The sequence below is a fragment of the Mobula hypostoma genome, chromosome 2, assembly GCF_963921235.1.
Source record: "Mobula hypostoma chromosome 2, sMobHyp1.1, whole genome shotgun sequence".
NCBI lineage: Eukaryota > Metazoa > Chordata > Chondrichthyes > Myliobatiformes > Myliobatidae > Mobula > Mobula hypostoma.
In genome coordinates, this window is record NC_086098.1 from 248,908,031 (window position 1) to 248,932,454 (window position 24,424).

The following is a 24,424-nucleotide window of genomic DNA, read 5'->3' on the forward strand; positions in this document are numbered from 1 at the left end:
TACCTCCATTGCCAGTGTATATTTCTAAGAGCCTCTTAACCATCTCCATTGTATTTCCTGCGCCAACAGCACTGGCCTTGCATTACAGAACCTTCCGTGCTCTGTGTTTAAAAAAAAAGAGAGAGATGTATTTCTTTATACAGAGCATCATTTGGATATTACCTGTGCATCCATTAAGAGTGGCATGTGCTTTAAAAAATGACACAGATAAAGGTCAGGCAAAGTAAAAGGTAGTAGAGACACAGACCAAGTGGCTAGCACTTTCAAAGTACCAGCTCGGAGAAGTGTTGTAAACCTACCACCACACATCTATCCCACTGATAGAATGATTCCCTAGTACAATGAGATAGACTCTTGAACTCACAATCTACCTCGTTATAATCTTGCACCTTATTGTCTGTCTGCACTGCACTTTCTCTGTAGCTGCTACACTTCATTCTGCATTTTCCCTAATACTAACTCAATACACTGTTACAACAAGAACATAAGAAATAGGAGCAGGAGTCGGCCATCTGGCCCGTTGAGCCTGCTCCACTATTCAACAAGATCATGGCTGATTTGGCCACAGGCTCATCTCCACCTACCTGCCTTTTCCCCATAACCCTTAATTCCCCTACTATGTAAAAATCTATCCAATAATGAAATGAACTGTGCAGGTGACATGCAAGGCAAAAGTTTTTCACTGCACATGTGGCAATAAGAAAACAAATCAAGCCTTCAGGTGTTATGAGCACAGGGCAGATGAGGAGCAAGGGGACCCACAGTCTGATAATGGCTTTGATATAGCTACTTCCATAATTTATTGCTTCCCTTTCCCCTCTTGTTCCAAGTGCAGGTGATTCTCATGGACAGTGGCAGGCTTGTGAAGGCTTGGGAGCTGCTAAGTTCCGCCTGGGAGACCCTGAGAAGGCCACGCACTACTACAAACAGGCTTTATCTGCTCTGGCCAAGTCGCAGGTACTTCCATAGCTTGCTTCAAATCTAGCACTCTCCAAGGTCTGGTGACTCAAGGTAAATCTCAAGTTCAAGTTTATTGCCAAAACCAGGTTTATTGTCATGGGCACACAGCCGTAGGGTATAAATGCCATGAATATTTGCTTTCGCAGCAGCAGCACAGTACATTGCAGACATGACATAGATTACATAAACTTAAATTGACTTAATTTAGCATATATATTCAGAACTTCCACAAAACAACAATAAACTCAGCAACATTATTACATAGAACATAGAACTCTACTGCTCAGTACAGGCTTGCACCCACGTTGTGTTGATCCATCTAACTTTTCCCTCCGACATGGCCCTTCATTTTTTTATCATCCATGTACTTTTCTAAGAGTTTCTTAAAGTGCATACTGAGGGAAATATAGTCATAGTCATAGTCATACTTCATTGATCCCGGGGGAAATTGGTTTTCGTTACAGTTGCACCATAAATAATTAAACAGTAATAAAACCATAATAGTTAAATAGTAATATGTAAATTATGCCAGGAAATAAGTCCAGGAGCAGCCTATTGGCTCAGGGTGTCTGACCCTCCAAGGGAGGAGTTGTAAAGTTTGATGGCCATAGGCAGGAATGACTTCCTATGACGCTCTGTGCTGCATCTCGGTGGAATGAGTCTCTGGCTGAATGTACTCCTGTGCCCAACCAGTACATTATGTAGTGGATGGGAGACATTGTCCAAGATGGCATGCAACTTGGGACAGCATCCTCTTTTCAGACACCACCGTGAGAGTGTCCAGTTCCATCCCCACAACATCACTGGCCTTACGAATGAGTTTGTTGATTCTGTTGGTGTCTGCTACCCTCAGCCTGCTGCCCCAGCACACAACAGCAAACATGATCGCACTGGCCACCACAGACTCGTAGAACATCCTCAGCATTGTCCGGCAGATGTTAAAAGACCTCAGTCTCCTCAGGAAATAGAGATGGCTCTGACCCTTCTTGTAGACAGCCTCCATGTTCTTTGACCAGTCCAGTTTATAGTCCAGGAATTAAGGTTTTTCACATGAGTTCAAGAGCCTGATGGCAATGGGGAAGAAACTGCCCACTTGGTTGAACCATGGGGTGTGGGTCTTCAGGCTCCTGAACCTCCTGCCTGATGGCTCCATCGAGAAGAGGGCATGGCTCTGATGATGGATATAATGATGATGAGAGCATGACAGAGATGGGGGTGGGAGGGGATCCCTGAGGATGGATGTAAAGACGATGAGATCACACCCCAGATGGTGAAGGTCCCTAATGATGGAAATGGTGATGAATCTCCCTTGGAATGGTGCTGAGGAACAAGGAGCAGGAAGATCCTGGATCTTGTTCATATTCTCATCCTTTAGATCACATATGGGCCTTCAGCAAGCACAGCAGCATGGTTAGTAGAGCTATCAGCTGCTCAGGTGGCCCAGGTTCAATCGTGACCCTCTGTACTGTCTCTCTGGAGCTTGTGTGTCCCTCCCCCACATTAGTGCAATAATAATTGTAAGTTTCCTTCTCGTATACATTAAAGAACATGGAACGGTACAGCACAGGAGCAGAACCCTTCAGCCCACCATGTCCGTGTTGAACAAATTAAACTAGTCCCTTCTGCCTGTACATGATCAACACCCCTCCATTCCCTGAAAGTTCAGCTGTCTGTGCAATGGCCTCTTAGACATCACTGTCGTGGCGTTGCAGCTAGGTTAATGCTTTACAGCACCAGTGATACAAACCATGATACGTTTTGTGCTGGAAACACAGTGACATTTGTAGCCTGCCCCCAGCACATATTTGGACTGACGTAAAATTGATGCATTACACTGTATTCAAGTACTAAAATCAAAGTCAAGCTTATAGTCAGATACAGAGTCTATTGTACAGGTACAATTAAAAACTGACTTGCGCAGCATCACAAGCACATAGCAGCAGATGCACAACATTCACAAGAAAAACATAGATTTTACACAACTTTAACAAGAAAGGACACAATTAGAATATTGTAGTGCAGTGGTCAGATTTGGATGCAACTGTGAGGACAATTCAGTCTGTAGTAGAAATCTGAGGTGCTGCAGATCAGATTTTTGTGAATCTGACACATGACATTAATGCTGGTTGTCCTCTGTGGATCATCTCTTCCAGGAACCCACTGGCTCAGCCCAGGAAAGGATTGTGAACAAGCTGGCAGATGCCATTCAGTATAAACTTTCTCTGAACAGTGCTTTCCCCCATGCCGGGGGCATCCGTCCTGCTATGCCTTTGGTAAGTGATTCACACAGACTATACTGGTTGTGCATATCCATCCAACACTTCCTCCACCTTTGATAAGTGTTGACACCAGCTGACTGTCTACCCTATCTATGCATCTCATAACTTTATTTACTTCTACTAGCCCTCAGATATGAACCCATGGAAATATAAGCCATCATTGTAGTATCTCCCCTCAGTCCCTGATGCACCAGAGAAAATCAACCAGCCTCTCCTTATAGCTGATGCCCTATAATCCAGGCAGCATCCTGGATGAAAATGTAGATGGGTTTGTGGATGATACCAAGACTGGTGGAGTTGTGGATAGCATAGAAGACTGGTGAAGGATACAGCATGATATAGATCAGTTGCAGATATGGGCAGAGAAGTGGCAGGTGGAGTTTAACCCAGATAAATATGAGGTGTTGCACCTTAGTGGACCAAATGCAAAGAGACCATACACTGTTACTTAACAGTGTTGCTGAGCAGAGAGATCTTGGGATCCAAATTCATCACTCCTTGAAAGTGACTACACAGGTCAAAAAGGTGGGTAAGAGGGCTTGTGGAATGCTTGTTTTCATTAGTCAAGGCACTGAGTTCAAAAGTCAAAAGGTTATGTTGCAACTCTATAAAACTCCAGTTAGGCCACATCTGGGATATTGTGTACAGTTCTGGTTGTCCTATTATAGGAGAGATGTTGAGGCTTTGGAGAGAGTGCAGAAGAAGTTAACTGGGATGCTGCCTGATTTAGAAGGCATGTATTATCATGAGAGGCTGGGTAAACTTGGGTTATTTTCTCTGGAGAGACGGTGGCTGAGGGGAGATCTGATAGAGGTTTATCAGATTATGAGAGGCGTAAGTGGAGTAGACAGGCAATATCTGCTTCCTAGGGTTGATATATCTAATACCAGAGGTGCATTGAAGGTGAGAGGGGGTAGGTTCGAAGGGGGTGGAAGGGGTAAATTTTTTACTCAGAGAGTGGTAGATGTTTAGAATGCACTATCTGGTATGGCGGCAGAGGCAAATACATTAGATGCTTCTAAGAGACGTTTAGTCACATGGATGTAAGGAAGCTGGAAGGATATAGACATTGTGTAAGTCAGAGGGATTAATGGTTGGGGGGTTTTTGATTTGCATTTTAGCTGGTTCGCACAACATTGTGGACCGAAGGGCCTGTTCCTATTCTTTGTTCTTCTAAACCTCTTGTACACCCTCTGCAAAGCTTCCACATCCTTAGGGTAATGGGGTGACCTGTACTGCACACAATACTCCAAGTACGGCTTAACTCAATTTTCATCAGGGCTTTCATCATCAAGTTTGTCATGATCAGCTGCATAGTGACTTCCTGAATTTTATACTCTGCCCCTACAGATGAAGGCATGTATGCAATACAGCTTCTCCAGGACATATCTTCTAATGTAGACAGCATCATGGTAAACCTACTCTGCACCCTCTCAAAGCCTATATATCCTCCCTACAGCAGAACTGGCGGAACTGCGCAGAATTTTGCAAGTGTGTGAGTGTGAGAGACAGGGAGGTAGATTGAAAGATGCCTGCACACAGAGGATAGTAGATATAAGGAACCATCTTCCAGAGAAGGAGATTGTGCAGATGCTGAAAATCCAGAGCAACACACACAAAATGCCGCAGGAACTCAGCAGGTCAGAAACGAATAAACAATCAATGTTTCAGGCCAAGGCTCTTGATCAGGGCTTGAAAGAAATCAAGATGAAGCCAGAACAAGAAGGTGCAAGGAGGGAAAGGAGTACAGGACTATATTCCAAGGTAGTGCTGGAGTTTTTCAGGTCGGTTCAAGAACCTCATGGAAGTGGGGAGAGGCAATCATTGAACCTTGAGGTTAGACCTTCAGGTCCCTGTACTTTCTGCCTGATGGCAGCATCAAGAAAACAGCATGGTGCAGATGGTGGGGGTCCCTGATGATGGATGTCACCTTTCTAAGACATCACTGCTTGTGGAAGTCCTCAGTGGTAGGGAGAGATGTACCCATGATGGAACTCACTGTGTCCTCTTATGTTCCTGTGCTTTAGAGTTCCTTCAGCAGGCCGTGAAACAACCAGTCAGAATGCTTTCCACTGTACCTCAGCAGAAGTTTTAAACACAAAATATTCTGCAGAGGCTGGAAATCTAGAGCGACGTGATCAAAACACTGGAGGAACTCAGCTGGTGAGGTGGCATCAATGGAGGGGAATGAGCAGTCAACGCTTCATCTCAAGACCCTTCATCAGGACTGTAAAGGAAGGGCGAAGAGGCCAGAGATGTTGAATCTCCTCAAACTTCTAAGAAAGTAGAGATGCTGGCGTCCCTTCTTCAGGGTTACATCAATGTGCCGGGCCGAGAATAGATCTATAAGAGGTGACACACAGGAACTTGAAGCTGCTCACCCTTCCCTACAGAAGCCCTTACTATCTTTATGGTTCTTGCCAGATTAATCTCATATATCATCTTACTTAAATTTAATAATTCCTTGCTCCTGCTTCAACAGATTCTGAAATACTCCTAAACCTCAGGCACTTGCTATTTTTGATAATGTTAAAAGCCTCTTGATTTAATCACTACTTTCTATCTCTCAGCATCACAGTCAGACTACTTTTCCTAATGGGATTTTGTGCCTTGGAGAGATTATTTTCAGATTCATGAATTGTGAATTATTTCCATTGCCTATCCATATTGCTCTTTTTTATGTATTTTCCAAATGTCCACAGCCAACTTTTCCCTTAGACCTTGGCTGTTTCACAATTAATTTTTGTGGTATCTGCAACCCGGATTTAATTCCAGCCACTGCATGTAAGGAGTTTGCATGTTCTCCCTGTGACCGTGTGGGTTTCCTCCGGGTGCTCCAGTTTCCTCCCACAGTCCAAAGGTTGGTCATTGTAAACTGTCCTGTGATTAGGCTAGGATTAAATCGGAGGATTGATGGGCAGCACGGCTGGAAGGGCTGGAAGGGCCTATTCTATGCTGTATTTCAATAAATAGAAAAAAATAAAAAATAAATATATGCAATGTAAAGTTCTATCATAACTCCCTTCTACAATAAAACAAAATCGCAGACAGCCTTTTTATGGCCATAGCATTGTACAACATGGAAACAAGTTCATGCCAACCACCAACCAACCATTTACACCGATCCCCAGTTTATATTCCCCACATCTCCATCAACTCCCCCCGATTCTACCCCTCATCCACATACCAGGGGAGAAATTTACAGAGGCCAGTTAACTGATCAACCTCGTATGTGGTTGGGTCATGAGAGGGAATGGGAACCCTGGGAAAACCGATGAGGGCACAGGGAGGATGTGCAAACTCTGTACACAGGTAAGCAATACCAGAGGTTGGGATCGAACATTTGTTCGTTGGTTCCTTAGTACATTGTACGCATTCCATTAATTTGTTGCCCATCTTATTAACAATTCTGACTCATCACTCTGTGTCCTTGCTACGAACGTAGCCACACAGCTCCCATGCCTTCTGCCAATAAACCGTGAATGGGACTTGCAGCATTCCAGATTAATAATGTCCAACAGGGTCTTTCAATCACAAGAAAAATAACTAAGGCGATCACCCGCTGTTAGAGTTCACATTGCCTTCATGCTCCGACTCCTCCGATGCCTCTCTGACACAGGCAGCAGCACGATTCACACAGAGTCCAGATTCTTCAGTTTCTCCACCAACTAGCAACTTGCTGATGGAGTAGACTTGCAGTACTTTAAATTCTGAACGTCCAGCTGGGTTTTGGATCATTAAAAAGAAAGTTTAAAAAAGACAATAGCACCTTTGATTGGCCCTGTAGAAACTGCTGCATCCAAGCACGCCACCATCTTATCAGAATCCTGGAAATCCCTTCCCCCACCACCTCCCTAATGCACACGCTCAGGGCAGACCTGACGAAATCGAGAGATATCGGGATGGAGCAGGAAATGGGACTGAATATCAGTAATGCAACATGGCAACAAGACCATTCAGCCCGACATGTCTGTGCCAAACATGGTGCCCACCAAGTTAGTCCCATTTGCCTGCATTTGGCTCATATCCCTCTAAACCTTTTTTAATGCATCAACTTATACAAATGCCTTTTGAATGTTGTTATTGTTCCTGCCACAACCATCTTCCATCTCATTGGAGATCATTCCATCTACGCACCACCCTCTGAGTGAAGTTGATCCTCAAGTCCCTTTTAAATCTTTCACCTTTCACCTATGCCCTCACAGTTTCTGGGGGAAAGAGTGCGTACAATCACATTATCTAATATAATGTATATTTATATATCATATCTAGATATAATGTATATCTATACATTATCTGTCCGCCAGAGTAAGCAGGATCACCCAGTAGCCACACATTTTAATTCCACATCCCATTCCCATTCTGATATGTCTATCCACGGCCTCCTCTACTGTAAAGATGAAGCCACACTCAGGTTGGAGGAACAACACCTTATATTCCGTTTGGGTAGCCTCCAACCTGATGGCATTAAAATTGACTTCTCAAACTTCCGCTAATGCCCCACCTCTCCCTCGTACCCCATTATTTATTTATTTATATACACACATTCTTTTTCTCTCTCTCTCTTTTTTCTCCCTCTGTCCTCTCACTATACCCCTCGCCCATCCTCTGGACTTTTTCCCCCTCCCCCTTTTCTTTCTCCCTAGGCCTCCTGTCCCATGATCCTCTCATATCCCTTTTGCCAATCACCTGTCCAGCTCTTGGCTCCATCCCTCCCCCTCCTGTCTTCTCCTATCATTTCAGATCTCCCCCTCCCCCTCCCACTTTCAAATCTCTTACTAGCTCTTCCTTCAGTTAGTCCTGACGAAGGGTCTCGGCCTGAAACGTCGACTGTACCTCTTCCTAGAGATGCTGCCTGGCTTGCTGCGTTCACCAGCAACTTTTATGTGTGTTGGTTGAAATTCCAGCATCTGCAGATTTCCTCGTGTTTGCATCTATACCCCTCCACAAGGTCACCCATTAATTTCCATGTCCCAGCCTGCCCAGCTTCTCCCTGTAATTCAGACCCTCAAGTCCTGACAGCATCTTGATAAATCTCTGCACCCTCGAACTGCCACAGTCCCTGAGGTGTGAGTGTAGGGAGAGTTCCAGCATTTGGACCCAATGACAGTGAAGGAGCGGTAAAATATTTCCACATTCGGATATTCTCATTATTACATCTGCTCTCTGGGAGCCAGTGAATAACTTCATTCAATCTTTTCTATTCTCACCACTTCTTAGCTCCACCCAAACTGATTCTCATTGCACTGTAGTTCTACCATCTCACATTCCAGGTATCAGTCACCCACTGTGTGAAACATTTATCCCTCTTTAAAACTCCGTCCTCTCGTCCTCTCATCTTTATCCTCTTATTTTCCATACCCTTACCCTTAAAGATTCTGACTATCTACCCTGTCTGTGGCTGTCATAATTTTATATTTACATAAGAATGTAAGGAATTGGAGCAGGACTTGGCTATCTGGCCTATCATGAATGCTAAGGATGCTGCGTACACAGCACTCCTGATAAATATCTTTGATGGGTGGAAGGGATACCCCAATGATCCCTTCAGCAGCCCTCGCTTTCAGATGCTTTACAATACCTGTACTTGTCAGTAACGCAGATAGTTGGGACACTCTCAAAGGTGCTCCAGTAAAAATTGGTTAAAATGAGGGTGGGGAGCCTCACTAGCCCCAGTCTCCTAATAAAGTGGAAATGCCATACAGGATTTCTTGACTAAAGAGATGGTGTTGAGGGATCAGGTGAGATCATCCATTATGTGCACTCCTGGAAATTTCCCGATTATGTTCTCTCAAAGCAGTAATGTTATAACTTTAGTGTTGTACGTTTTTTTTAGTATTTCTGATTTTTCTGATTTGACTTCCTTCTAACGATCTGCTCCTCACAGAAGTATTTACCTGGAAATTTCCTGCGAACCAACCCATTGAGCGACCCAGTCCCTGTGACGCATGGATGTAGAAAAGGGCAGGAGTGTCATCGAAAACAAGTTCTTCAGTAAGTGGGAGAGGTTTTACCTGTAACTGGGCGAAGCTGCCTCTCACAGGAATGTAGGAAATTGGGATTAGCCAGGCGGGAAGCTTTTAAAAACTAACAGAAGGCAACTAATAAAGCAATAAGGAGAGGTTTAAGGTGAAAAGGGAGAGATTTAATAAGAACCTGGGGGACAACAATTTGAACCAGAGGGTGGTCAGTAAATGGAACGAGCTACCAGAGGAAATGGTTGAGGCAGGTACAGGCTTTTGTTGAAAGCCTAACAATTAAGAAGCACTTGGATAGGAATGTGGAGGGGCTGGGGCCGGGCTGAGCAGGACATGCATCAAATAGGTGGGCAGCATGGCTGGTGTGGATTGGTTGGGCCAAAGGGCCTGTACTGGTGCTGTCTATGACTCTATATCACACCTCTCCATCTCCATATTGCTCACCTTTGTCTCTATATCTCCAAATCCCTCATACTTAGCTCATATTCTTCATGCACACATCTTCCTCCTGCCTCAGGTATCCCAACATCCCAAGACTGCACCCAGATCTTTTCTCCATCCCCCTTCCCCACACCAATAAGTAAGAACCTGGCAACATCCCTCTATATTTTAAAAACATAGAGACCAGGAATCCTATCTAAACAAATTGTCACTGGTCACTCACCGCAGCCTCTAATTCCCTCCTTTTCCCAACACCCTTGATCCTCAGTATTAAGTATATCTCTGTCTTCTCAGAATGCATTTATTAATCAATTTATTTGTTTAGAAATACTGCAGGTTAACAGGCTCTTCCAGCCCAATGAGCCCGCACCACCCAATTACACCCATGTGACCAATTAACCTACTAACCCATATGCCTTTGGAAACTGGAACACCGGAGGTTCAAAGTAAATTTGTTATCAAAGTACATATATGTCACCATATAAAACCCTGAGATTCTTTTTCATCCAAGAATCATAATAGAATCAATGAAAGACCGCACCCAACAAGGCAGATAAATGATCGACAAACTGCAAATACAAAAGAAATATAATAATAATAAATACATAAGCAATAAGTATTGAGAAAATGAGATGAAGAGTCCTTAAGAATGAGTCCATAAGTTGTGGGAACAGTTTATGATGGGGGTGAGTGAAGTTATCTCCTCTGGTTCAAGAGCCTGATGCCTGAGGGCTAATAACTGTTCCTGAACCTGGTGACCTCGATGATGGATGCTGCTTTCCTGTGACAGCACTCCACGTAGATGTGCTCAATGGTGGGAAGGACTTTACCAGTGAGGAACTGGGTCATATCCATTACTTTTTTTAGGTCATGGTGAAAACGTACAAACTCCTTACAGGCAGCGACAGAATTGAACCCAGGTTCCTATGCCTTGTCTCATCTGTTTTCTGTCTGAGAGAATTTCGTGCATTCACCCTCCACGTCTCCAATCCAAATGGCATCTGAGGTCAGGTCAAGTCGAGTTCATTGACATGTGCATGAACACAGTCAGGTGTGGGTACAATGAAACACTTGCCTACAGCAGCATCGCAAGCCAGGTACAGGACATTAATTAAAGAAGACAGTGGATGTGCAAAACAATACAGCACAAAGAAAAACACAAACGAGTGCATTGCAGTGTATGAGCTGGTTCACAGTGCTGAGAGAGGGTTAGAGTTGTGCAGGTCAGTTCAAGAACCTGATGGTTGAAGGGAAGTAGCTGTTCCTGAACCCGGTGATGTGGGACTTGAAGTTTCTGTACCTCCTACCCGAACGTCATAGCAGGAAGATGGCACGACGTAGATTGTGGGATCCCTTCGTATCCTCGGACAGTGGTTTCAAAGTCTCCAACTCCTCCCCTGTGTTAACTTGGCTTGTGTTCGAATTTGAAGTGATCTCACTGGAGTGTAGGAGAATGATAGACTTATGCAAAATTATGAGGGGTATAGTTAGGGGAAATGCAAGCTGGCTTTTTCCACTGAGGTTCGGTGAAACTAGAACTAGAGGAGATAGGTTAGGAGTGAAAGGTGAAATATTTAAGGGGGTACTGAGGGTGGTGCGAGTGTAGAACGAGCTGCCAGCTAATGTGGTAGACACAGCTTCAGATTACATATCACCGGTATATGTCATGAGATTTGTTGTTCTGCGGCAGCAGTGCATTACAATACATAGTAATAAAAATATGAATTACAATAAGAAGTATATACAAAAGATACATTAAATAAATAGTGGAAAAAAGAGGAAACAATACTGAGGAATTGTTCATAAGTTCATTGCCCATTCAGAAATCTGATGGCAGAGGGGAAGAAGCTGTTCCTGAAACATTGAGTGTGTGCCTTTGTTTACAACATTTAAGAGAAGTTTTGATGAGAGGGATATGGAAGCGGGTCCAATGCAGGTCAATGGGATTGGGTAGAACAGTTCAACATGGACTAGATGGGCTGAAGGGCCTGTTTTTATGCTGTAGCCTCTATGACTCGATGACCTGTCGCTCTGCGGTTGCACCCAGCAGGCCTGAGGAGGATCAAAGAGCTGTGAACCGGGTTGGCTCTCTGGAGAAGGAGGGAGAGACGAAAAATGGTTTCCAAGTACCCACCCTGGCAGATCCCAGTTCTCCCACAGCGGTAATTGCGCAGGCTCTCAGCTACAAACCTACAGGTACTGGGAAGACCAGATGAAGTTATTTCTTTTGTTGCTGGATGAAATAAAGTCACCAATAGATCGGATTTTTGAAACTCCCCTTCTTTTCCATGACACAGTTCTAGGTCAAGATTTTACTGTCGCCAGACAATTGATACTAGAACGTACAATCATCACAGCAATGTTTGATTCTGGGCTTCCTGCTCCCTGGATTACAAATCAATAGTAAATATTAAAAATTTAAATTATAAATCATGAATAGAAAATAGAAAAATGGAAAGTAAGGTCATGCAAAAAAAACGAGAGGCAGGTCCGGATGTTTGGAGGGTACGGCCCAGAATCAAATGCAGGTTAATTTTGCTTTATCGCATGTACATCGAAACATACAGTGAAATGCGTAATTTGTATTAATGATCCACACAATTTAAGTGTGTTCTGAGGTCAGCGTACAAGTATCGTCGCACATTCTGACACCAACACAGCAAGCCATGTCACAGTGCTCAGCAGAACACCACTAGCAACAAAAGAACAACAAATCACGCCCCTTTCCTCCCTGTACCCCTACCCACCAACGCACTTACACAAGAAGGAATAAATGGATCATTTTTGGGAGCTAAGCATCGAAAGGTGGGGTACCGCAGGATTTAATATTTGCCTCAACTGTTCAATGAACTGGAGGGAAATAACCACAATATTGCCAAGTTTTCTAATGAGTTCTCAGGTCTGACCCGCTCACGTCGGCCCCTTCTCTCGAGCCTTTTACACTTCCCGCCTTCAGTAAAACTTTATAGTGATGAGAAGAGGAAGTGGGACAAAGAGATGATGTACCATATCTACCAAAGGGAAAGCACAGTTTAAAACTGCCCAGACAAAATGCTGGAGGAACTCAGCAGGTCATATCTACGGAGAGGAATAAACAGTTGATGTCTCGGCCCAAAATGTCAACAGTTTATTCCTCTCCATAGATGCTGCCTGGCCTGCTGAGTTCCTCCGGCATTTTGTGAGTGTTACTCTGAATTTCAAGCATCTGCAGAATCTCTTGTGTTTTAAACTGGCAAGTTCATTGGAGGATTCATCAATAGCAACAGAAACGTGTACCAGCTACAGTGTGTGCTTCTGTTGCTATTCACCTTGTTGCCTGGGCTTTGTTAAGTGAACCGTGCCTCAGTTATTCCAGAGCATCATCTCTCCCACAGGTGTCCAACATGAACTTCTCAGCAGATGCTGTCCTCATTTCACATCTCTTCTGTCGGCCTTCTCACTCACTGGGAACTCCCATTCACTTACAGACCAGAGAACCCCGTTTACAGAAAGAGAATCAGATTTATTATCGCTAAAATACGTTAGGATACTTGTTATTTTGTGGCAGCAATATAGTGCAAGCATAAAAATTACTATGTTACAAAAAACAAATAGTGCAAAAGAGGACTATTGTGGTGGTCACGAACCGTTTAGAATTTTGATGGTGCAGTGGAAGAAGTTGATGTTTCAGGTCAAAATGTTCAGTGCGTGTCTTCAAGCTTCTGTATCTCCTAACCAATGAGAAGAGGGCATGTTCTGGGTGGTCAGGGCCTGTGATGATGGATGCTGCTATCTGAAGATGCCCCCGATGGTGGGGAGGGCTGTGCCCCTAATGAAACTGGCTGAGTCTGAAACCCTCTGCAGCCTCTTGCACATTGGATCCTCTGTACCAGGCTGCAACACAACCAGTCAATGCTCTCCATCAAACATCAGTAAGAATTTGCTGAAGCCTTTCGTGACATACTAATTCTCCTCAAGCTCCTAGTGAACCTTCTTCATGATTGCATCAATGTGTTAGGCCTGTCCACACGCAGGAACTTGAAACTGGTCCCCTCGATGAGGACTGGTGTGTGATCTCCCGACTTCCCCTTCCTGAAGTCCACAGTCAATTCCTTGGTATTGCTCCCCAAGTCTGTGTGCTCAGCTCACTGCTGACAAACGACTGTGTCACAGGATCCAGCTCAAACCGTGTCATCAAGGTTGCAGAATGCACAACAGTGGTTGGCCTTATCAAGAACGATGACGAGACAGAGTATAGAGGGGAAGTGGAGCAGTTGGTGGATAGCTGTGAGAGGAACAACCTAAGCCTGAGTGTGGAGAAGACAAAGGAAATCATAGTGGCCTTCAGGAAAGTGCAGACAAACCATCCCCACCTACAAATACGTGGCTCCTCTGTAGAGAGAGTTAAGTGCACCAAATTCCTGATGGATGATCTCACCTGGTCCCTTAATATCACCCCCAGAACAAGAGGGCACAGCAGTGCCTCCACTTCCTAAGAAGATTGAGGCAAGCAAGACTCCCAGCCCCCCATCTTAACTGACAAGACAGCGTCCTGACAAGTTGCATCTCCATCTGGTATGGGAGCAGTCGTGCGTGGACTAGAAGTCACTACAAAGGGCCGTGAGACCAGCTGAGAGGATCATATGGGTCTCCCTACCATCCATTGTGGACATCTATCAGGAGCGCTGCACAAGCAGGGACCTTAGTATTATTAAGGACCCCATCCATCCATCCAGCATCCTCTTTGACTTTCTACCATCAGGCAGGAGACTCCGATGCATAAAAACATGAACAGTCAGGATAAGAAACAATTTCTTCCCCCAGGCTATTCAGCTTCTGAACTCCCGGCTACATTGTATTCGAAGTGTCACGAGATAATCTGTTCTGTACCTTACAATATTTAATATTAAGACACTTCAGTTTCTTATTTAGGTGTGATTCATCTGTAGATTTTATCCTTGCCTACATAAGTTATTGTACGTTATGTGTACTACTGTGCTTTAAACCCTGGTTTGAAGAAACATCGTCTCATTTCTATATACGTTATATGGTTATACACGTTATAGAAACATAGAAACATAGAAAATAAGTGCAGGAGTAGGCCATTCGGCCCTTCGAGCCTGCACCGCCATTTATTATGATCATGGCTGATCATCCAACTCAGAATCCCGCCCCAGCCTTCCCTCCATACCCCCTGACCCCCGTAGCCACAAGGGCCATATCTAACTCCCTCTTAAATATAGCCAATGAACTGGCCTCAACAGTTTCCTGTGGCAGAGAATTCCACAGATTCACCACTCTCTGTGTGAAGAAGTTTTTCCTAATCTCGGTCCTAAAAGGCTTCCCCTCTATCCTCAAACTGTGACCCCTCGTTCTGGACTTCCCCAACATCGGGAACAATCTTCCTGCATCTAGCCTGTCCAATCCCTTTAGGATCTTATACGTTTCAATCAGATCCCCCCTCAATCTTCTAAATTCCAATGAGTACAAGCCCAATTCATCCAGTCTTTCTTCATATGAAAGTCCTGCCATCCCAGGAATCAATCTGGTGAACCTTCTTTGTACTCCCTCTATGGCAAAGATGTCTTTCCTCAGATTAGGGGACCAAAACTGCACACAATACTCCAGGTGTGGTCTCACCAAGGCCTTGTACAACTGCAGTAGTACCTCCCTGCTCCTGTACTCGAATCCTCTCGCTATAAATGCCAGCATACCATTCTCCTTTTTCACCGCCTGCTGTACCTGCATGCCCACTTTCAATGACTGGTGTATAATGACACCCAGGTCTCGTTGCACCTCCCCTTTTCCTAATCGGCCTCCATTCAGATAATAATCTGTTTTCCTATTTTTGCCACCAAAGTGGATAACTTCACATTTATCCACATTAAATTGCATCTGCCATGAATTTGCCCATTCACCCAACCTATCCAAGTCACCCTGCATCCTCTTAGCATCCTCCTCACTGCTAACGCTGCCACCCAGCTTCGTGTCATCCGCAAACTTGGAGATGTTGCATTTAATTCCCTCATCCAAGTCATTAATATATATTGTAAACAACTGGGGTCCCAGCACTGAGCCTTGCGGTACCCCACTAGTCACCGCCTGCCATTCTGAAAAGGTCCCGTTTATTCCCACTCTTTGCTTCCTGTCTGCTAACCAATTCTCCACCCACACCAATACCTTACCCCCAATACCGTGTGCTTTAAGTTTGCACACTAATCTCCAGTGTGGGACCTTGTCAAAAGCCTTTTGAAAATCCAAATATACCACATCCACTGGTTCTCCCCTATCCACTCTACCAGTTACATCCTCAAAAAATTCTATGAGATTCATCAGACATGATTTTCCTTTCACAAATCCATGCTGACTTTGTCCGATCATTTCACCGCTTTCCAAATGTGCTGTTATCACATCCTTGATAACTGACTCCAGCAGTTTCCCCACCACCGACGTTAGGCTAACCGGTCTATAATTCCCCGGTTTCTCTCTCCCTCCTTTTTTAAAAAGTGGGGTTACATTAGCCACCCTCCAATCCTCAGGAACTAGTCCAGAATCTAACGAGTTTTGAAAAATTATCACTAATGCATCCACTATTTCTTGGGCTACTTCTTTAAGCACTCTAGGATGCAGACCATCTGGCCCTGGGGATTTATCTGCCTTCAATCCCTTCAATTTACCTAACACCACTTCCCTACTAACATGTATTTCACTCAGTTCCTCCATCTCACTGGACCCTCTGTCCCTTACTATTTCTGGAAGATTATTTATGTCCTCCTTAGTGAAGACAGAACCAAAGTAATTATTCAATTGGTCTGCCATGTCCTTGCTCCCCATAATCAATTCACCTGTTTCTGTCTGCAGGGGACCTACATTTGTCTTTACCAGTCTTTTCCTTTTTACATATCTATAAAAGCTTTTACAGTCCGTTTTTATGTTCCCTGCCAGTTTTCTCTCATAATCTTTTTTCCCCTTCTTAATTAAGCCCTTTGTCCTCCTCTGCTGAACTCTGAATTTCTCCCAGTCCTCAGGTGAGCCACTTTCTCTGGCTAATTTGTATGCTACTTCTTTGGAATTGATACTATCCCTAATTTCTCTTGTCAGCCACGGGTGCACTACCTTCCTTGATTTATTCTTTTGCCAAACTGGGATGAACAATTGTTGTAGTTCATCCATGCAACCTTTAAATGCTTGCCTTTGCATATCCACCGTCAATCCTTTAAGTGTCATTTGCCAGTCTATCTTAGCTAATTCACGTCTCATACCTTCAAAGTCACCCCTCTTTAAGTTCAGAACCTTTGTTTCTGAATTAACTATGTCACTCTCCATCTTAATGAAGAATTCCACCATATTATGGTCACTCTTACCCAAGGGGCCTCTCACGACAAGATCGCTAATTAACCCTTCCTCATTGCTCAAAACCCAGTCCAGAATAGCCTGCTCTCTAGTTGGTTCCTCGACATGTTGGTTCAAAAAACCATCCCGCATACATTCCAAGAAATCCTCTTCCTAAGCACCTTTACCAATTTGGTTCACCCAGTCTACATGTAGATTGAAGTCACCCATTATAACTGCTAAACAACAGGAATTCTGCAGATGCTGGAAATTCAAGCAACATACATCAAAGTTGCTGGTGAACGCAGCAGGCCAAGCAGCATCTATAGGAAGAGGCGCAGTCGACGTTTCAGGCCGAGACCCTTCGTCAGGACATTATAACTGCTGTTCCTTTATTGCACACATTTCTAATTTCCTGTTTAATACCATCTCCGACCTCACTACTACTGTTAGGTGGCCTGTACACAACTCCCACCAGCGTCTTCTGCCCCTTGGTGTTACGCAGCTCTACCCATATCGATTCCACATCTTCCCGGCTTATGTCCTTCCTTTCTATTGCGTTAATCTCTTCTTTAACCAGCAACGCCACCCCACCTCCCCTTCCTTCATGTCTATCCCTCCTGAATATTGAATATCCCTGAACGTTGAGCTCCCATCCCTGGTCACCCTGGAGCCATGTCCCTGTGATCCCAACTATATCATAATCATTAATAACAATCTGCACTTTCAATTCATCCACCTTATTACGAATGCTCCTTGCATTGACACATAAAGCCTTCAGGCGCTCTTTTACAACTCTCTTTGCCCTTATACAATTATGTTGAAAAGTGGCCCTTTTTAATGCTTGCCCTGGATTTGTCGGCCTGCCACTTTTACTTTTCTCCTTTGTACTTTTTGCTTCTACCCTCACTTTACACCCCTCTGTCTCTCTGCACTGGTTCCCATCCCTCTGTTGTGAACTAACCTCCTCACGCCTAGCCTCTTTAATTTGATTCCCACCCCCCAACCATTCTAGTTTAAAGTCACCTCAGTAGCCCCCGCTAATCTCCCTGCCAGGATATTGGTCCCCCTAGGATTCAAGTGTAACCCATCCTTTTTGTACAGGTCACGCCTGCGCCAAAAGAGGTCCCAATGATCCAAAAACTTGAATCCTTGCCCCCTGCTCCAATCCCTCAGCCACGCATTTATCCTCCACCTCATCACATTCCTACTCTCACTGTCGCGTGGCACAGGCAGTAATCCCGAGATTACTACCTTTGCGGTCCTTTTTCTCAACTCCCTTCCTAGCTCCCTATATTCTCCTTTCAGGACCTCATCCCTTTTCCTACCTATAGTCATTGGTACCTATATGTACCACGACCTCTGGCTCCTCACCCTCCCACTTCAGGATATCTTGGACACGATCAGAAATATCCCGGACCCTGGCACCAGGGAGGCAAACTACCATCCGGGTCTCTGGACTGCATCCACAGAATCGCCTATCTGACCCCCTTACTATCGATCCCCTATCACAACTGCCCTCCTCTTCCTTGCCCTACCCTTCTGAGCTACAGGGCCAGACTCTGTGCCGGAGGCACGGCCACTGTCGCTTCCCCCGGGTAAGCTGTCCCCCCCAACAGTACTCAAACAGGAGTACCTGTTGTTAAGGGGCACAGCCACCGGGGTACTCCCTATTACCTGACTTTTCCCCTTCCCCCTCCTAACCGTGACCCACTTGTCTGCCTCCCGTGGCCCCGGCGTGACCACCTGCCTTCCACTCCTCTCTATCACCTCCTCACTCTCCCTGACCAGACGAAGGTCATTGAGCTGCATCTCCAGTTCCGTAACGCGGTCCCTTAGGAGCTGCATCTCAATGCACTTGGCGCAGATGTAGATGTCCGGGAGGCTTGGAGACTCCAGGGCCACCCACATCCGACACCGAGAACAGCAACCTGCCCTCTCACTCATAATGCCCCTCTCCTCAAATAACAACAGAAAATGAATATATACATGTATGTAGTTAAATGAGAATAAACTTGACTTGACCTGACTTGAAAATGTGGGGCTATTAAAACAAAAACATAGCGTCTTAAAAATTTGTTCTCCAAAGCAGTTAATCTTATCAACCCTTCTAGTTAGACCCCCATCCATTACGTCAGTCACTGTGCTGTAAACACTTTAAACCACCATTTATAATGTTGTTTACATTGTAAGTACATCTTGTTATTTATGCATTTATTCCATATCTGTATTTCTAGTTCTTCATAATTATTAAATGTAGTTTTTAGTTGTGTGTCACACTAGCACACCACAGCAAATTCCTAATGCATGTAAATGTATGTGGTGAATAAACCTCATCCTTGACGCTTGAACTCAGTAGGTCAGGCAGCATCTACAGAGGAAAATAAATAGTCAACATTGCGGGCTCATAATGTTGACTCTTTCCCTCCACAGATGCTACCTGTTCTGCTGAGATCCCCCAGCATCGTGTCTTTCCACATATTGATTTCAAGATGGAGACATACACCTAAACAATGTTTGTTCACCGTGCCCTTGTTGGAACTGGGACCTACTCATCTTTGTCCCAATCTCTTTCCACTTAGAAGCAGTGGGGAGGGAGAACGGAGTGGCGAGCGGAGAGAATGGCAGGAGTTTGCAGGTGAAGGGACCGAGGACAGAGACAGAGATGGAAAAGCTTGAGATTGAGACAGAGGCCGAGAGGCTTCATCGAGTGGGTGGTGCTCGTGGGCACACTCCAACTCAGGCCAACAGGTAGACATCATCTGCAGCAACTTCTGATTCAGTTCAACCGGTATTTCCCAGGTGACGCATGCTTCCAGGGATTTTTCTTGATTCTGAGAAGGGAGACAATTGTCATTGGATCATGGAGGTATACAGTATTGAAACAGGGCACTCAATACATGTCCAACACCCAAATACACTGAACCCATTGTCAGGGTCAGACTGGGGCAGCTGAGGTTACAGGCTCAGATGGGGGTCATCATGGAGTAACATGGTATAGAATCAGGCCCCTCAGCCCACCCAGTCCCTGCTGAACACGAACCACCTATTTATACTGATACCCATTTTACTCTCCCCCAATCCTCACCAATTCACCCCAGATTCTAACCCTCACCCACACACCAGGAGGTTATTTACAGCGGCTGACCTCGCACATTGTTGAACTGCACGAGGGAACTGGAAGTCACATGGAGAGCATGCAGCTCCACAGAGACAGAGCGAGTTATCTGTATTGCCCTTAGATCACTTGAACTGTGAGGCCGTGGGGAGGGTAGTTGCCTGATGGAGGCAGAGAGCTGGGTTCAGCCTCTAGTGTGTTTGTATCTCTTCAGCTGAGAGCGTCAGATGCGAGCCTACCGAGAACAGAACAAAGCTCAGGTTAATTATGACGCTCTCCCCCCTCCACTTCTACTCCAGCCTTCTGAGCAGAGTCAACAGAATCTCCCTTGCCCTAGTCCATTTTTCCTTGCCGTATCAGACGAGATCTTCGTCTGCAGAAACCCCAAACTCCACCTCCTGCACAGGAACGAATGACTGGGGCATCCTGAGGGCAGAATGCTATAAAGTGTTGTGGTCGCACCACTCGCCTGGTTTTTCTTGGGGTTAGTTCCGTGTCATGGTTCATTTGCTCTGTCCGGCTGTTAGACTGTGGGCGAAACCCAGAGGAAAGACTCGCTGTTGCCCAGTCAGGGTACAGAATGCCCAACAAAAATATGACACGAATTGAGGACCACGATCCGACACAATGTCCACCAGAAATCCATGGATTCTGAAAACCTGGTCCAGGACAAATTTGGCTATCTCCATCGTAATGGTAGTTTGTCCAAGTAATGAATTTGCAGGCCTTAGAAAAATGATCTGCAATTACCATGACAGTCTTTCCCTTGGAAGGTGGAAGACCTGTGACAAAGTCCATGGAGATGTATGCCATAGGTAGAGGGTGAAGGAGCTTTTGAGGTTGGGTACGGGGCTCCTTGTTCCGGGCACACACCTCGCATGCCTGCATATATTGTCGAACCTCCAGGCCACCAGTATCTTCTCTTAATGAACTCCAAGGGTCCTGGCAGTCTCTGGGTGAGCAGTCATTCTTGATGCATTCCCACTGAAGTACCCAAGATCTGACAGAACTTGAGACAAACAGAGGACCATCCTTATGAATCTCCCCTTATGCCTGGGGCTTGCGGACATACGCATTATTTCCTTAATGAATTGGCACTAACATCTTAGCTTGGGGCAAAATGGTGGTAGGCTGCTCCTCTCTTTTGTGTTCTTCGGAATGACGAGACAAGGCATTCTGTTTCTGATTCTTTGACCCCAGTCGATAGGTCAGGACAAAATTGTAGTAGTTAAAGAAAAGAGACCATCTGGCCTGCCTGGAATTCAGTCTTTTGGCCTCCTGAATATAAGCCAGATTCTTCTGGTCTGGCCGTACAATAAAACGGTTCTTGGCACCCTCAAGCCAGTAACACCATTCCTGCAACTTGATCGCGAGTAGCTAATTGTCCAAAGGTGTCTGTTGAGACAACACTGCACCCACTCCAACATCTGAGGCATCCATTTCCATGATGAAGGGAAGGTCCGAGTTAGGTGAAAACAAAATGGGAAGTGACGTAAACCACTGTTTGAGCTCTGCGAAAGCAGCCTCCACTTTAGTAGTCCAAATAAAAGAGTCCCTGGATCTCTTCTTTAGCGCTGTCAGTGGAGCTGCCTCTGAGCTGAAGTTTCTGATGAACTTCCGATAAAAGTTGGCAAATCGCTGGAATTGTTAGACTTATTGGTTGTGGTCAATCTCCGACTGCGCCATCTTGAGATTGCCGTTAGCGATGATAAAACCCAAAAGTGAAATGGTACTTACGTGAAATTCGGATTTCTTCAGCTTGACATAAAGTCTATGATCTAGAAGCCTCTTTTTAAGATATCTTTGATATGAGTGACAAACTCCTCCATGGACTTTGAGAAGGTTAGGATATGATCCAAGTAGGCGATGGAGAGCATCCCAGAGCATGTTGTTTATAAAGGCCTGGAAATCTGCTGGCACATTTGTGAGGCTGATGGGCACGACCAGGTACTCAAAGTGCCCTGTCGTTGTGTTGAATGCAATCTTCCACTCGTCACCCTCCTTTATGCCAACCAGATTGTACGTATTCCGCAAGTCTAACTTCGAGAATACTCTATCTCGAAGGCAGTGTTCACGAATGGAAGGGTGTAATGATTTTTGGCCATAATGGAATTCAGCAGGAAGAAGGCTTGTGAGGTGGAGGGCCAAACGAATCTCATGGTAAGAGCCTCCTTTATATACTCCTCCAGCCCTGCGAGCACATATAATTGACCCCGTAGAGGACAAGTACCAGGCAGTAGATCTATACCACCAGTGATGCGGTGCTAGCCGGAGCGCGTTCAGCACATCTTTGAGAAAAAAAAGCCGAAATAAACAAGCTAATTAATTAGGTGCATCCTAGGGTGATTTGAGTATTTCAGAAACTGCTGATCTCCTGGAATTTTTACACACAACAGACTCGAGTTTACAAAGAATGGTGCCGAAAACAAAAAAACATCCAGCGAGTGGATTTAACAAGATGTTTTCGCTCACAAAACAGCCACTTCTTCAAAGAAAGGGGCTTCCCTTCTTCCACCATCAATGCTGCCCTCAACCATATCTCTTCCATTTCAAACTCATCTGCCTTGACCCCATCCTCCTGCCATCCCACCAAAGATTAGGTTCCTCTTGTCCTCGCCTACCATCTCCAATGGGATCCAACCACCAAGCACATCTTTCCCTCCCCCCACTTTCTGCTTTCCGCAGGGATTGCTCCCTACATGACTCACTTGTCTATTCGTCCCTCCCCATTGATCTCCCTCCTGGCACTTATCCTTACAAGTGGAACAAGTGCTACACCTACTCCTACACCTCCTGCCTCATTACCATTCAGGGCCCAAACCGTACTTCCAGGTGAGGTGACACTTCACCTGTGAGTCTGTTCGGGTCATCTGCTATATCTGGTACTCCTGGTGTGGCTTCCTTATCGGTGAGGCCTGATTTAGATTGGGAGACTGCTTCGCCGAGCACCTATGCTCCGTCCGCCAGGAAAAGCGGGATTTCCTGGAGGCCACCCATTTTAATTCCACTTCCCATTCCTATTTTGACATGTCAGTTCATGATGTTACCTATTGTCGTGATGAGGCCACACTCAGGTTGGAGGAACAACACCTTGTATTCCATCTGGGTAGTCTCCAACCTGATGACATGAACATAGATTTCTTGAACTTCTGGTAATTGCCCCATTCCCTTTTCCCCCTCTCGCCTCATCTCCTTCCCTGCCCATCACCTCTCTCTGGTGATCCTCTCCCTTTTTTTTGTTCCATCAGGTTCCTCTCCTGTCAGATTTTCTGTAGATGCTGCTTGGCCTGCTGAGTTCCTCCAGTATTTTGTGTGTGTTGCTTGGCCAATAATTTCTTTCATTTTGCCCCTCTCCCTTTTTGAAGAGTGGAGTGACATTTGCAATTTTACGTTCCTCCAGAATCATGCCAGAATCAGTTACTTCCTGAAAGATCATTACAACTGCCTCCACAATCTCTTCAGACACCTCTTTAGGAAAAAGCTGAGAACACAATTGTTTATGGAGAAGGTGACAAATGTGATGGATGATCTGAGAGCAGTGGGTATTGTCTTTGCAAGGATAGGACAATGCATGCTGTCTACCTGAGGGTAGAGCAGTGGATATTGTTTTTGTGAGGGTAGGGCAGTTGGATGTTCTTTATGTGATGACAACACAATGCATGTTAGTTATGTGGGGGTAGAACAGTGGATGTTGTTTATGTGGGGGTAGAACAGTGTCGTCTGAGTGAGGGTAGAGCAGTGGATGTTGTCCGCAAGGCCTTTGATAAGGCATGTGATTATGTCTCTCATGTCATGTTGATCCAGAAGTTAAGATGCATGGAGATGCACTAACTTCTTAGATTAAGTTCAAAACTGGCTTGCCCATAGATGATAGAGGGTGGTGGTGGAGCTGTATTCTTCTACCTGTAGGTCCGTAACCAATGGTGATCCACAGGAATCAGTGTGTACCTCTGCTGTGTGTGATACACCGAAATGACCAGAAAGACGATGTCGATGGGCTGGTGAGCAGGTTTTGTGGATAGTGAGGAAGGTTTTTCAAAAGATTTAGCAGGAATTTGGAGATATGCAGATACAGTTTAATCCTAACCAGTGTGAGGTGTTGCGCTTTGGGAGATTTTGCAGGGCCTGTTTGTATCCCATTCTTTACCAGTCCTGAGGAAAATTCTCGTTCTGAATCATCAACTGTTTATGTGCTTCCTGACCTGCTGCGTCCCTCCAACATTTTGTGTGAGCTGCTGCAGTTATCTAGTCTGTTCAGCAGGTGTTGGCCACAGGTGGGGGTGGGGGAGGCAGATCTAAAGATTAAAAGGCTTCTGATATCTGCCTGTGTTATCCTC

The 24,424-nt window shown here is 45.1% G+C and overlaps 1 protein-coding gene across 2 annotated transcripts in view; it reads left to right on the top strand.

Annotated features, from left to right (window-relative positions):
• The window catches only part of LOC134337620 (tetratricopeptide repeat protein 24), a 57,990-nt gene that overhangs the window by 25,350 nt on the left and 8,216 nt on the right, over positions 1–24,424 (top strand). Inside the window, exons 5-9 of one of the 2 annotated variants that reach the window (XM_063032796.1) lie at positions 836–957; positions 3,114–3,233; positions 9,127–9,233; positions 11,706–11,854; positions 19,552–19,720. In XM_063032796.1, coding sequence (XP_062888866.1) covers positions 836–957; positions 3,114–3,233; positions 9,127–9,233; positions 11,706–11,854; positions 19,552–19,720 — 667 coding nt within the window. The remainder of the gene's footprint in view (positions 1–835; positions 958–3,113; positions 3,234–9,126; positions 9,234–11,705; positions 11,855–19,551; positions 19,721–24,424) is intronic. The other variant, XM_063032804.1, reaches the window with a different exon arrangement.